The 15874-nt window shown below is 42.8% G+C and overlaps 1 protein-coding gene across 1 annotated transcript; it reads right to left on the bottom strand.

Annotated features, from left to right (window-relative positions):
* Positions 1-252: 252 nt before the first annotated feature.
* On the bottom strand, positions 253-14526 carry LOC120545314. The gene is made up of 4 exons (XM_039779562.1): positions 14508-14526; positions 8133-8227; positions 3557-3727; positions 253-1504 (listed from the first exon to the last, which is right to left on the bottom strand). The coding sequence occupies exon 4, from the start codon at positions 1436-1438 to the stop codon at positions 512-514; it is 927 nt and encodes a 308-aa protein (XP_039635496.1). The 5' UTR covers positions 1439-1504; positions 3557-3727; positions 8133-8227; positions 14508-14526; the 3' UTR covers positions 253-511.
* Between the last annotated feature and the right edge of the window lie 1348 nt (positions 14527-15874).

Below are 15874 nucleotides of genomic sequence, written 5' to 3'. Positions count from 1 at the left end.
TGCGTGTCATCCCCCATCTCTTTCCCCTATCCACTGTCACTATCTAATAAAGGGAAAAGCCCCCCCCCCAAAAAAAATCAATAAAAACATTTGTCTAAAAAACAAAACAGGAGACACCCATCATCATAAAGAGATTTAGTTTATCTGATTCCTCTACGGGCATAGCACAACATTCTGGGCCCTGTAGAAAGGCATTTTCTATGGGTCCCTCCCCACATCCACAGCTATTCATTCTAGCATCTTTTTGGGCCCTCCTCACATGAGGGCCCTGGTACTCAGTCCCCCCCCCCTCCAGTCCTACGCCCATGCAGATACCTCTACACAAGGTACAACTAAGAAAAAAAGAGATAAACATACACAAATATCCAGCTTATATAAACATCATCTCATTCTAATAAATCAGAAAAAAGAAAGAAAATGTTTCTGCATGATGCTGTTAGTACAAACTCAACACTTCCTGTTTCAAAATAAAAGCCCTCTGGACAGAATCCTGTAGTTTCTATCCAGGCTTTTATTGTGAAACATGTGCAGGGTTCCCACCCGGTGCATCAGATGCCATCTTGTGGCGCTGCTTCGTTACTACACGGCTCATTAATCCTTTCTTCAGACTGCAGCGTGTATGGTCACTGTTTCTGAAGTCTTTGAGTTCTTCCTTCATCTTCTTCAAGTCATCAATGACTTTCTGAGAGAGATCAGCTGACTGGATGATGGAGTCTGGTAACTTTCTGTCCTCTTCAGGGGATGCAGTAGGTGTGAAGACTTTCCACATAGTAGACAATACTCCGTCACTACTACCCTGTTCAGACACTGAGCACTGAAACTTCAACATATCTGTCAGAGTGATTCCAGCCTGACGTTCAGCTGATCTTTGCTCCAACTCCTCACACGTCTTCTTTATTTCTTCCAGATCATTCTTCAGCGGTTCAACGATCTCCATGAACTCTTTCCTCAGCTGTTTTACTTTATTTATACTTCCACTCTCTGATCTCTTTTTTGTTACATTTGCACCAGCAACAAAAATGGCTGATCCTGTTGCTATTACTGCTCCTATTGTTCCTGCTGTTGCGATTACTGATGCTCCTGCTGCTGCTGCTGCTGCTGCTGCTGCACTTGGCCATAATGTTGCTAAAAAGGCTGATGCTACTCCTGCCCCTCCTGCTGCTTCTGCTCCTGCTACTCCTGCTCCGCCTGCAAGTAAGCCAATCGGCATGCCAATGGCTGAGACTCCTAGTGCACCAGTTCCTACTCTTCTGACTTTATCTGTTCTCTCCTGCATCTTTCTCACTTCATAAGTGATCTCCCTAAACTCTGCAACAATCTCTCTCAACCTTTGTTCACTCCTGCCAAACTTTTCGATGAATGAAGATGCATGTTTTTTAAGTTTGTCCATTAATTCAGAGAGATGTCTTGTTGTTGGTGTTAACTCTGAACCCCCCATCTCCAGGTCTCCTGGTCCTCCTGAAGTGTTGAGATCTCCTGATGAAGAAGCTGACTTTAAATCAAACTGTGGAGACAGGAAGAGACACACACCATCAGAATACACACACACACACACACACACACACACACACACACACACACACACACACACACACACACACACACACACGTGTTTCCCCCAGCTCCACTCAGGTACAGGCTGCTGCAGCTTCTCTCCCATTCCCACCAACAGAACATCTAAACATTACAGCTTTTAAAGGGGTGATAGAATGATTATTTAGGGTATTTCACACTCCTTATGGTCCTAAGATGAGCTGCGCGCTGATTGGTTGAGCGAATTGCCATACGCACACATTAGAGACGCGCAGTGATTGGTTAAGTGAATCCCTCATACACACACATTAGAGACGCGACAGAATCTCATATTCCAGACACTGCAATGTTTTGTTACCAAATTCACTTCTGAGACTTTAAGCGAGAAATCAACTATATAAAGCTCAAATATGGGCCGTTTTACGAAAATTGATGGCTAATTGCAAATATGGTAAGACTGTGTGTCGGAGTTCAGCTGCTGGTGCTGCCTGGCCGCCCGGCCTGCCTTCCTCCACAGACCCCGGCCTGCTGTGAGCTCGATTGAGCTCCGGCACGTCTGGCAGCTCACAGCACTCCATATTCGCGCAAAGTCACCGTTTGGGCTAATGGACTAGCTACCAAACGCCTGTGCCCTGACAGAGCTCCAGGTCCTTCAACTCCCCTCTTCCTGCTAGCTAAATGGCCCGTTGTGTGAGAGTGAGAGCGCGGCTCAGCGAGCTTGTTACACCAGCAATCTGTTACCACATGTTACACACATGTCACGCCACTTATACAAAATCTAACTAAATGTCTTATAAAGCTAACAACGGTGTCCAGTTTCAAGTTAATGAATATTTGTGAAGACAAAGTGTTTCGTTAGCTGTGACTGTCCCTTCAATCCTAGCTGTGTGTAGCTACAAATCACGGATAGTTAGCTTCATTTTTGGCGTAATTCGAGTATATTTACAGTTTGAATTTCGTTACGCCCCTTACACATCTAACTAAATGTCTTATAAAGCTAACAACGGTGTCTGATTTCAAGTTAATGAATTTTTGAGGAGGCTAGCTAGCTCTCATTGATAGAGCTCCATCCAGCCGCAGGCTCTATCAATGAGACTCACGGACAAGCGGCGTTTATTTCCCCAATCGTTTGTTTAAATAACTCAACACATTATAATTACACACATTAAAAGAGTAACTGGAACCTGTGGTAAGAGATTGCTGGTGTAACAAGCTCTCTGACCGCGCTCTCACTCACACACACCTGGCATTAGGAAGAGGGGAACTGCAGGCCATGGAGCTCTGTCAGAGCACCGGCATTTGGTAGTCATTAACCCACAAAGCTGTGACTTTGCGCGGGTATGGAGTGCTGTGGGCTGCCAAACGTGTCGGAGCAGCAAGTACCTCACAGCAGGCCGGGGTGTGTGAAGGAAGGCAGGCCGGGCGACGAGGCAGCAACCCAGGCAGCACCGGCAGCTGAAGTCCGACACACAGTCGGACAAAATGTGCAATTGGACATACATTTTTGTAAAACGGCCCATATTTGAGCTTTACATGGTTGATTTCTCACATAAAAAAGTTTCAGAAGTGAATTTTGTAATGGAATAGCAGATATCTGCGTTACCTAGTGTAACCCCTACCTGCACCTGTCACCTTAAGGCTGGTGCTAAATATCAAATAGGAAAATGAGGGTTGACTTTAATTCTAGATTCAACGAGGAGACTACCCCAAATAATACACACAACAACAGACTGACAAATTCAAAGGAAGTATATTGGACCCAGTGAATCAAAAATCCTTCACAACACAGTATCTCAACAAGATAAGTAAATTAAAGTGAATACTACATTATAATACTTCAGTATCTATATCATCAACTCAACGTTAGATTCACAATACAGTTTAAGTGCCTTTGTTGATTTTTATATTTTTGACCAAAATAAAATAAAAAACCTGAGATTTCAGGCATAAAAAAAAGAAATTGTCCCAAAAGTTCAAATGAATAGAATGAAATAAAAAATATGAGTGCACTCAAAAGTCTTACCACCCTCTTCCACAGTGAATGTCCAAGGTGAGTATTGCAATGGTAAGATATGGAGATGTGGACGTGGATGATCCCTTTCCTGAAGGTGAGTACCAACCAGGATGGAGATGCAGATGGATGACAGCAGAAGATGGTAGAGGAACCCAGGACTGAGGACCCAATTGAAGGACTCTAAAAAAACAGCCTAGACAGCCAGGCAAGATAATTATTAATCTAATCCACATAATGTCCATTTGAATATACTTAAATAATTGTACTGCTCTACAATGTCCTTTTACTTCGTTTTGCATGAATTCTTAACATCATAACTCACAGTATACATAACATGGATTCACATAAACATTTCAAAAAAAGTGCTTCCTTAATATACAGCTTATACTGTAACCTATTTGCATCACCCCAAGAATATAACATACTCATAAGTTTAGCTGCATGACAGTTCTGCTGGCTTAACTCAATACCTAATTAGCCTGCACCAAGCAGTTATCAAGCATTTCACACACAGCAATAATTTGAATAACAACACAAGATTCATAAAGCACATAAACACAGGCTTCAGACATTCAAGTTTATCCCGACTGGTTTTAGTGAGAGTACAAAGCTACTTTTGGTGCTTCCTTCTCATGGAAAATAATACATTTATAATTCTAAATTAGGGAGACACATTTAGAACACAAATACATTATAGACAGCTAAATTCCTAGAACAAATAGAAATAACCTGGGGTTTAACTAACCACGGTTACACTAGATTCAGAAGACTACCTGATCTCAGGTCAGTTGTGTAGCCTATTTAATGTTGGGGCGTGACCGTTCTCTTAATACACCCATGGGCTGACAAAGGTTCCTGATTTTGAGATGCTTAGCTAGCTAATCTGACTAGCTTTGTTGGGATTCGCCCGTTTTCAGCGGCAGTTTCAAAATATGAGATTTTCATAGTAAAGGGGTGTCAGTGGGACTTTGAGCTTCTATGTATGTCCTATTTACCCACCGAACTGTCGTTATTACACTATGACAGGGTAAAATCAGTTTTGCATTCTATCACCCCTTTAAAACATACATTTGGTTAATTTCAGAGTTGGTAGGATTCATATACAGTTTATATAATGACAGAGAACTATCTAATATTAACTTACATCCACTGATGGGCAGTAACGTGTTAGAAGTAACGCGTTATTGTAATCCGATTACTTTTTTCAAGTAACGAGTAAAGTAAGGGATTACAATTGCAAAAACAGTAATTAGATTACTGTTACTTCCCAGTAAGCAGGCTGCGTTACTGCGTTACTTAACCTTGACTTTTTTTCGTGAGACGGTCTCGTGAGTGACGATGACGTTCTGGCCGCCGCGACGTCAGCGGTAAACACCGACGTGTGTAGTGTTGAACAAGAGACAACATGGGGCGCGGGACAGAGCAGGACCGCGCAGCGTTTAATGCTCGGAAGTACCGACAGTACTTTGAGTTTGACTCGGTTAAAGGTGACAGAAACATCAGCGTCTGCTGTCCACTCTGCGTGGGAAGAAAACTTTTATCTACAGCGAAAAATTCCACTTCAAATCAGAGCAAGCACCTAGCAAGCCGGCACAGGAATGTCAATCTCACTGGAAAAAAAACCTGAAACCCCAACTGACATGACTGCTGCGGCTACATCCAGTTCTACCGGGCGAACCTCCGAGGGCCCCCCCCCTCCTGCTAAACAGGTGGAACAGACTCAAAGCGACGACAGGACTTAGTGCCGCTGAACTGAAGCAGCTCGCCGCTGGCTATGTTGTCGAGGACATGCTGCCAATTTCCACTGTTGACTCTGAATCCTTCCCACGCATGTTTTTGAAAAGTAACTTAGTAAAGTAACTAGTACAGTAACTAATTACTTTTGAAAATAAGTAATCAGTAAAGTAACTGGATTACTTTCTTGGAGAAGTAATCAGTAATCAGTAACTAATTACTATCTCCAAGTAACTTGACCAACACTGCTTACATCAGCAGCATTTAGCAAGCATGCTGCAAATACACACAACACAACCAATATACACATACAACCAAATATACACAACACAACCAAATATACACAACACAACCATATACACACACAACACAACCATATACACACAACCACATACACACAACACAACCAAATACACACAACACAACCAAATACACACAACACAACCAAATACACACAACACAACCATATACACATACAACCAAATATACACAACACAACCAATATACACATACAACCAAATATACACAACACAACCAAATACACACAACACAACCAATATACACATACAACCAAATATACACAACACAACCAAATACACACAACACAACCAATATACACAACACAACCAATATACACATACAACCAAATATACACAACACAACCATATACACACACAACACAACCATATACACACAACCACATACACACAACACAACCAAATACACACAACACAACCAATATACACATACAACCAAATATACACAACACAACCAAATACACACAACACAACCAATATACACATACAACCAAATATACACAACACAACCAAATACACACAACACAACCAATATACACATACAACCAAATATACACAACACAACCAAATATACACAACACAACCAATATACACAACACAACCAAATATACACAACACAACCAAATATACACAACACAACCATATACACACACAACACAACCATATACACACAACCACATACACACAACACAACCAAATACACACAACACAACCAAATATACACAACACAACCATATACACACACAACACAACCATATACACACAACCAAATACACACAACACAACCAAATATACACAACACAACCAAATATACACAACACAACCACATACACACAACACAACCAAATAGGACATTTACTTTGGAATGGAACTGTTGACAAATAGCTCTGAGCATCTGGAAAAGGACAATTAGTCTTATGTAACAAATACATAATACAATTACATTCTTTTAATGTAACAAAGGGCTGTCAAAAAAGAATGTAATATGTACTTGCTGCATTAATTTACTGTTAGTGCTCTGACCCAGAGAGAGTCTTCTACTCTACTGGGACCAGCCCAGAAACAGTCAGGACAGATTGCATCTTTTTCATCCAAAAAGAGAAGGACGAGACGTAACACAGCAGAGCAGCTGGAAGGCTTCTGCTTCCTGTTCCTGTTTCTAACTAGAGTTTCAGTCACAGAAGGTCATCTCAAAGATCTTTAGAGAGAAAACAGGACGTCTATCAGCAGGATATGAAGTCATTAACATGAGCCTAAACTTCACTTCTTATAACCAAACTAGATCTTCCTAAAAAGGGTCGAAAAAGACTCAAAACTGTCAGAAAAGGTCAAAAGTGTCCGATTTTTTTAATTTTATATATATGTGTAAATAAAGACGGTAAGCAATATATATATTGTTGTGCAGAATGAGTAGTTTGACTTTAAATCCTATTCTGATGATGTGGACTGTCAGCAGGCCTCTCTGGGTTTCAGTCTCTGTTCCAACTTCAGTCTGTCTTTAACTTTAACTTTAACTAACTTTAACTAACTTTAACTAACTTTAACTTTAACTAACTTTAACTTTAACTAACTTGAACTAAAACTAACTTGAACTTTTCTCTCTTTGTCTCCTCTCTGCTGATCTTCATCATCAAGTCTTCCTGCTGGCTGTCAGCTTTTTAAAATCAACTTTCTTTCCTTTTGTCTGCAGGCAGCGGCTCACCCAGTCTGTCTCTCAGCTTCAGAGTAGTTTCTCAGATATCACACGATCAGAGGAGCCAATCACAGCAGAGCCTGGACCCTGCCTATACATGGGTATCAATGACGTCACCTTTTTGTTGTGGCCGCCATCTTTAGGACCGTAGCGCAAGATTCCAGGCTTAATTTTACTGTCTATTATTCCAGGGAAAACGGCAAACGTTAACGCCAAAGAAAACGAAAATCGCTCATCTCTCTGGTATAGACCAATACTCTGATGGAATTAGTGGGCTAAAGTCAGTCACACCTCGACTTTCTTCCAAATATCTCCCATTTCATTCATAATAATATAAATACAGGCCTATAGTTCCTGCACATTTTAGCTTTTCTTAATTATGTGAAATGGCTAATAAAAATACAAAACCATGACGTGGTCACCTGTCACCAAGGTGAATCGGTTTAGTCTTGACTTCTGGTTGCGAGTGTGTGTGTTAAGGGGGAGGGGGGGATCTGTTGATTGTCCCAGATAAACCCAGAGAAAAGGTCAAAGCCACCAGGTGACAAATTTAGAAAATAAATAAAAGGAGAAGAAAGGAGAAAAGAGGAAAAAGGAACAAGTATTTAACTATGATCTCTCTGTATGATGATTACAGTATCCATGTAATGAACGAATGGCTAATGTAGAACTCTTACCTTTGTTAGCCTTTTTGCTGTGATGCTTGTTATGCTTATACAAAAATAATTTGGTTTTACAATATCTAATTTCACCATAATATTGTGCTTTGCAACTAAACTGTTATAAGTTCAGTTATTGTGTGTGTGTGTGTGTGTGTGTGTGTGTGTGTGTGTGTTCTTACCTGTGTGTCTATTAGCTGTGTGAGGCGGTGCAGGTGAAGCAGCAACTGAGCGTGCTCAGTCTGTCTCTCACCTTTAAGTCCTCTGAGTCCTCTCTCTGAAATCACATTTCAAAGAGCCAAATGTGATTGGCAGTACGGTTTAGAGGAGACGTGGGACGTCCCACAGCTGCTCTGCCTGTATTTCCACCATGAAAAATCTGGTCTATGTGGAACTGACTGGCTCTGTGCCATCAATCCATCAAACTGCCTGAAGATCGAAGAGAACATTCAGTTCAGGGTGTGACAGCAGCACAGGAATGATGATTGGTGGGGACATAACAGGTAGATTAGTCTAGGTACTAGTTCTGTGTTTGTCACAAGGTTCACCCAGGGGTGCCAGCTGCCAGAAATAGGTCTAGGGTGGGGGGTGGGGGGATCTCTAAAGGTCCAAATGCTCTGAAAGTGATAATTGACGCCTCATCTGATGCTTCTATGACGCGCTGCAGGCATCAGATTTGAAGCAGCAGTATGTTAGAAAAGGTCTATTTAGGCAAATGGTTAATGTATTACAGACCCACCTATCAGTTTGTGTGTGTGTGTGTGTGTGTGTGTGTGTGTGTGTGTGTGTGTGTGTGTGTGTGTGTGTGTGTGTATGTGTATGTGTGTTGTGTGTGTATGTGTGTGTGTGTGTGTGTGTGTGTGTGTGTGTGTGTATCGGGGGGGTTAGACTTTCTCCCTGGAAGGATACGGTTGTAAAATCTCCGTCAACCCTGCATTCACTTTTCATCACTAAACAGATGATTGATGTTTTAGTTTTTCACTAGAACATTATAAATATGGAGTTATAGTGTTTGTAATTGCAGTTTGAAAAACACTTTCCTTTCTTTTTAGTTTTGGCGCACAACTAGGCGGACTAAAATGCCCAAATAAGTCCCTTAAGACTCTCCAGCTGATCCAGAATGCTGCAGTGCGTGTTCTCACAAGAACTAAGAAAAGAGATCATATTTCTCCTGTATTAGCTTCTCTGCACTGGCTTCCTGTAAAATACAGGATTGAATTTAAAATCCTCCTCCTGACCTACAAAGCCCGAAAAGGCTCCTCTCCTTATGACCTGTCTCTCTAAGTTACCTGTTATAGTTCTAGACTGCCGGGGGACTTCCTTCCTTCCTTTGACACACTGAGCTGCTCTCTCCTCTCCCTTTCTATTACTGTTACTATTACTGTTACTATTACTATTACTATTTGTGTGCATCCCGTCCCAGAAATGCTTGTTACTAATCCTAGCTTCTGGGGAGTTTACTCCCCAGAGTCCATATCTTTTTCCCCCAGCGTATTTCCTTGGAGAACGTTGGCACCAAGATCCTGGTTGCAGCTGTCGCCGTGGTCCTGCTGCACTCCCTGCTGAGCTCAGCGGTGCCCTGCAATGTCATGCTGCTTCCTGCTGAACCCTGCTGCTTCCTGCTGAACCCTGCTGCTTCCTGCTGAACCCTGCTGCTTCCTGCTGAACCCTGCTGCTTCCTGCTGAACCCTGCTGCTTCCTGCTGAACCCTGCTGCTTCCTGCTGAACCCTGCTGCTTCCTGCTGAACCGTGCTGCTTCCTGCTGAACCCTGCTGCTTCCTGCTGAACCCTGCTGCTTCCTGCTGAACCCTGCTGCTTCCTGCTGAACCCTGCTGAACCCTGCGACTTCCTGCTGAACCCTGCTGCTTCCTGCTGAACCCTGCTACTTCCTGCTGAAACCTGCTGCTTCCTGCTGAACCCTGCTGCACCCTGCTGCATCCTGCTGAACCCTGCTGCTTCCTGCTGAACCATGCTGCTTCCTGCTGAACCCTGCTGCTTCCTGCTGAACCCTGCTGCTTCCTGCTGCTTCCTGCTGAACCCTGCTGCTTCCTGCTGAACCCTGCTGCTTCCTGCTGAACCCTGCTGCTTCCTGCTGAACCCTGCTGCTTCCTGCTGCTTCCTGCTGAACCCTGCTGCTTCCTGCTGAACCCTGCTGCTTCCTGCTGAACCCTGCTGCTTCCTGCTGCTTCCTGCTGAACCCTGCTGCTTCCTGCTGCTTCCTGCTGAACCCTGCTGCTTCCTGCTGAACCCTGCTGCTTCCTGCTACGTCCTGCTGAACCCTGCTGCTTCCTGCTGAACCCTGCTGCTTCCTGCTGAACCCTGCTGCTTCCTGCTGAACCCTGCTACTTCCTGCTGAACCCTGCTGCTTCCTGCTGAAACCTGCTGCTTCCTGCTACGTCCATCCATGCTCTGCTGGGCCACGCCACATCCTGTAACGCCCTGCAGCGCCCTGATATGACATGAACTACTACGACTACCATTTGAAGTCACTGTTCCATTATTAATTTGACTATTATTGCCACTGTTCATCATATCCCCAACCAGCCCGTCAGACACCGCCTACCAAGAGCCTGGGTCTGTCCCAGGTTTCTTCCCAAGAGGGAGTTTTTCCTCGCCACTGTCACACTGCTTGCTCTTGAGGGAATTACTGCCATTGTTGGGGCTTTGTAAATTATAGAGTGTCTAGAGAGTCTAGACCTACTCTATCTGTAAAGTGTCTCGAGATAACTCGTGTTATGATTTCATACTATAATTAAATTGAAATTGAAATTGAATTGAATTAAAATCTAATGTGAATCTAAACTGATATGTAGCCTCGTCAGACCGTCCTGGGGCCTCATTTATAAAACCTGTTACTCAAGAAAAAGTCGGGATTTATAAAGAATTTCCATGCGTAAAAATGTTCCCAGTTTTCCACGACCTTTTGACCACACGTGTGATTGTGCGTAATGCTGTAATGCTCCCAAGGTTTTTAGATTGCGTTTTAGTGAACTCCGATGGTATGCCCGTTTTCCGAACCTAACCCGGTTTTTGTTTTCCTGAACCCAACAATCCCGTTCTTTCTAAGCCGACCCAGAGCCGGTCGCAGCGCTCGGCGAGGGGCTGCCAGCAACGGGGGAGAGGCAGGGGCTCCTCCCACACCGTACAGCTCTCCCCTGCCTCTCGCCGGGAAATTCATTGTTTGGTGTGTGTGTGTGTGTGTGTGTGTGTGAATGCTTTCTGCACCTGCTATTCCCACACAGTTACCATACAAGTTTCCAAATTGTCACATTTCAAGCACTTTCACCTGTTTTGCACCAATAATGATCCAAAATCTTGTTTCTATTTTTTACTTTTTTAATAATTGAATTTCCTTGTTTTCTCACAAAAAAAACGAAAATGATCATATGATCAATGTTGGGACCAAGCAGGGGGTTAAACACTGATTTTAACTAAAAGTGGCTCAGATCGAGCTGACTGCAGAGACAAAGGACACAGGGAAGGCAAGACCAAGGATCTTGGCCTTCATGTGAATCCCAAAGCCGGTTTCACCAAACTCCTACAGGCCGCCACTTGGAAGCGGAGCCACAAAATGGAGAATCTACCTTCAACACGAGGAGAACAAGGCAGACTGGTGGTGAGACAAAGAACTGCTTCACACCTGTGACAAAGTTGCAGTTCTCCCATTGGCTGTGAATGCACCACCCCACCACTAGGAGGCGGAGGAAGGATAAAAGCTGTCGGCGATTGTGTTTCTTGGCTCTTCACGGTAATTCAGTTTACTGACAGGAGACGCAGCTAGCCAACGTCACCTCGCTGGTCGAGACTGAGCTGGGACATTTAATATCTTTCAGATATAAAAGGGATCCGAGGGGATACTGAACAGAGGTGGGTAGAGTAGCCAAAAATTGTACTCAAGTAAAAGTACTGTTACTTCAGAATAATATGACTCAAGTAAAAGTAACAAGTAGTCATCCAAATAATTACTTGAGTAAGAGTAAAAAAGTACTCGGTGAAAAAACTACTCAAGTACTGAGTAACTGTTGAGTAACGTCTGATTTATTTTTTAACATAAGCATTCAATCAGACGGACAAAAATATAAAATAATAAGCACAAGTAACACAAATTTCCAAACCTTTACACTTTTTTACCAGGCTCTGCAGGCAGAACTAGAACAAGGTAATGGAGCTGCTGTTTGGCCCTTTACTAATTTATATATGTAACCATGCTTTCATTATGAGGCCAGAGGCCTGGACTACGAAGCAAGATTTGGGGTTAACAGCTAACTTCAGGTTCACCAGGATTTTCTTTATCACGAAGGTGGATCACTTGTTACCGGGTTCAATCGCCGTGGTAACTCATGCTGGACGCCTAATCTGGTCGGGAGCAGGTTAAGTTGGAGATCAGAGATCAACCGGTGTTAAAGCACCGCCTACTGACCAATCAATACTCAGTGTTAAAGCCCTGCCTACTGACCAATCAATACTCAGTGTTAAAGCCCCGCCTACTGACCAATCAATACTCAGTGTTAAAGCACCGCCTACTGACCAATCAATACTCAGTGTAAAAGCCCCGCCTACTGACCAATCAATACTCAGTGTTAAAGGACCGCCTACTGACCAATCAATACTCAGTGTAAAAGCACCGCCTACTGACCAATCAATACTCAGTGTTAAAGCCCCGCCTATTACTCATGCCCTCTGACCAATCAATTACTCAGTGTTACCACCTCTGACCAATCAATCCAGTGTTAAAGACACCTACTGACCAATCAAATTACTCAGTGTTAAAAGCACCGCCTACCGACCAATCAATACTCAGTGTTAAAGCAACTCCACTGACCAATCAATACTCAGTGTTAAAGCACCACACGACCAACAACTCAGTAAAGCCCACCTACTGATAACAAACAATGCTCCATTGAATATCAGCTGAGCCCCGCGTAGACCAGAGCTTAAAGAGAGATATGTAGAGATAGCATAGATATATAGGTATTATATATATATACTAGTATAGGCATATTATATATATATAGATATATATATAATATATTATAGTGTATAGGTACATATATATATATGTATATATATATATATAGTATATATAATATATATATTATATATATAGATATATTATATATAAGTATATAGTATAAGTATATATATGTATATATATATAGATATAGATATATATAATATATAGAGGGAGAGAGAGGGGAGAGGGAGACAGAGAGACAGAGAGACAGAGAGCAGGGGACAGAGAGACAGAGAGAGAGGGGAGAGAGAGAGAGAGAGAGAGAGAGGGGTGTGCTCATATAAAAAACATTTAGAGTCCGACAACCCCGTTAACATTCCCTGATGGTATATTTATGAAATAGTATATAGATTTTAATGGAAGGGAATTACATATCTGCTATTTCTTGGCTTTTTATGTTTTTATATGTTTTATTTGCTCTCACGATCGCTTCCACTGCCAGGATTGCAACTGAAATAACAGGCTAAAGCAACGACAGAAAGCCCAAGTGTAATTCTGGTCAGATCTTGTGCCTGACTGAAGGGGAAGTGATATAGATGTTGTGATTAATGCACAGCGTCGCCTGTTTTTTTTTTTGCCAGCTGTCCTCCTGTTTTAGGAAGCAGCGACTGGATTGGGTTTTGCGTGTAAAACTGTGTGTTCTTCATATTTATGTAGATTACAATTTGCTCTTCTTCTGTAAAATATGTGGCTATTGGTCATGTTGTGCAAACATCGCCTCTTTTATGTGAACACGCGCCACTAGATTGGGAAACCCTGATTGGTTGGTTGAACTAGTTGTTAACCAGCATCATGACACAGCTGATGTGGGACCGCGGCGGTTAGGTTAGGTGAAGCCGGGTAACTGAAAGAGATCCAGGACATGCTGATCTGGATTAGTAGTACAGACCTCTGGGGTGTTCCTCCTCCTCTGTGTCTGCCGGCGGTTGATTCTGACATTTTTGTTTTGCTACGACTGTAAAGCTGACCCGTCCGTCGACCCGCGACGAAAAAGGCACCCTTCGGCGTATTTGTGTAACGTACTGGGGGGAGCCGCAGTTGGATGAGATTTAGCGAGTGGTATGTAAAGGGAAATTGCTGCATAAGGACAGTGTTTGGGGTGCCGGATGGGTAAAACACCGGACTTTCACTCAGGAGACTCGAGTTCGTGCCCCGCGTGTGGCGTTTTGTTTCCCCATCTACGGCGTGTGTTTCCCGGCTTTTGAGGCGTCCTTTCCCCGTTGTTTTTCTCCGACCAAGCGCGTCAAAAGGGACGAAAAAGGGACGGCAATAGTGGCGACCAAGCACATTTACATGAGACGCTAAAGGAGACTTTTAACTTCAAATAAGAACGAGAAAGGCTCCTGACCGAACGTCCTTATTTTACGAGTTGGGTGTGAGAATGTGTTGAATGTAGCGGAGTAAGAGTACAGTTTCTTCTTCACAAATCTACTCAAGTAAAAGTAAAAAGTATAGAGATTTAAAACTACTCCTAGAAGTATCATTTTTTCAAAAACTTACTCAAGTAAATGTAACGGAGTAAATGTAACTCGTTACTACCCACCTCTGATCTCCTCACATCTGCAGTGAGTTTAATCAGCCCGGATTCAAGGAAACAGGACGACGTTCCCGTTTTGTTGCTGTCGACTTGGACCGCGTGTCGTCTACTGCTCTGGACAAAACCGGCCGCTAACCTCTGGCGAGAGATTAACTACAAACAACACATGTACAGCAAGAGGCTTACCAGTTCTGGGCAGACGTTAGGATTGGTGTGTTTGGTTTGTTATTAATGAGCAAAGGGTTCACTACCACTTGTTGCCATTGATGTGATCTGATTATAATCATGTACTGGTCCATATGTGATTGCCAGTTCATTCTACTATCATTATATTTCTCACATGCATAAAGTACATGTTCTACATCTTCTTTGAAACCACTTCTTCCCTTCTGTTTAAACCATAGACAGTATATTATTAATATATAATATATACTAATATACAGTCTATGGATTAAACTCAGTGCAGTAATCCTTTCCCGGTCACATTATTCTGTATTTTATGGTAGTGTCTAATCATAGATATATGGCGTCTAGCATTAAACTCTGCCTCCCATTCATTTTGCCATCTTTTTATAATTTCAGATTTAATCAAGGATTTGGCTTCACCCTTCCCCAGTGCCTCCGTAATTCCTATATATTTGTTTTCCAGCATCTTTTCTGCAATTGTATCAGCCTCTTTATTTCCTTTAATGCCTATCTATATGAGCTGATGATATTAATATACATCTGATATTGCTTAATTTTGTCCTTCAATTAGGACAGGAATATGTAGGGGCTTACATTTACCTGTGATCTTTTGAACCATCATCCACATTTTATTCAGAGTAGTTGCTCTTCCAATTGTTGAACAAATTGTCTCCAAGATTCCTTTTTTGCTTATTTGATAACTTTCCTAGTGAAAAGGCTTATTTTCTTTGGTAGTCCATAAGTGTCAGGGTCCCACCGTCACCAGCACTCACTCCTCTCTCTCTCATTCTCCAGCACACACTCCTCCCACTGATTCATACTCCTCGTCACTCACGCAGATCAGACGCTCCCAGTCCCCTCAGTCCTAATTACACACACCTGCACCTCATCAAGCCACATCCTCAGTTCACCACCTGCAGCTAATCGACAACCACCTACATAAGCAGCACAGACACACATGCACTTTGTCTAGTCTCGTTTCTACACGACGCTCTGACCGCTCATGTATGTCTAGTTCATCCACGTTCATCTTACCTGTATCCTGTTGTCTGCCTGCTGCTCTGAGCCTGACCTACTCTGCTGCCGGTTTCCTGCCTGTTCTCTGTTCTCAGTTTTGGATCATTGAAATGAAGCTCTGTTTACCTACTCCAGTCTGTCTCCTGGTAGTGGTGGGCAGATCGAGGCTT

The sequence above is a fragment of the Perca fluviatilis genome, chromosome 17, assembly GCF_010015445.1.
Source record: "Perca fluviatilis chromosome 17, GENO_Pfluv_1.0, whole genome shotgun sequence".
Classification (NCBI taxonomy): Eukaryota; Metazoa; Chordata; class Actinopteri; order Perciformes; family Percidae; genus Perca; species Perca fluviatilis.
The sequence above is the reverse complement of the archived record's forward strand: the minus strand, read 5'-3'. Positions and strand labels throughout refer to the sequence as shown.

Coding starts and splice junctions, on each gene's coding strand:
- LOC120545314 (XM_039779562.1), bottom strand. CDS start 1,438: ATGGGGGGTTCAGAGTTAACACCAACAACAAGACATCTCTCTGAATTA.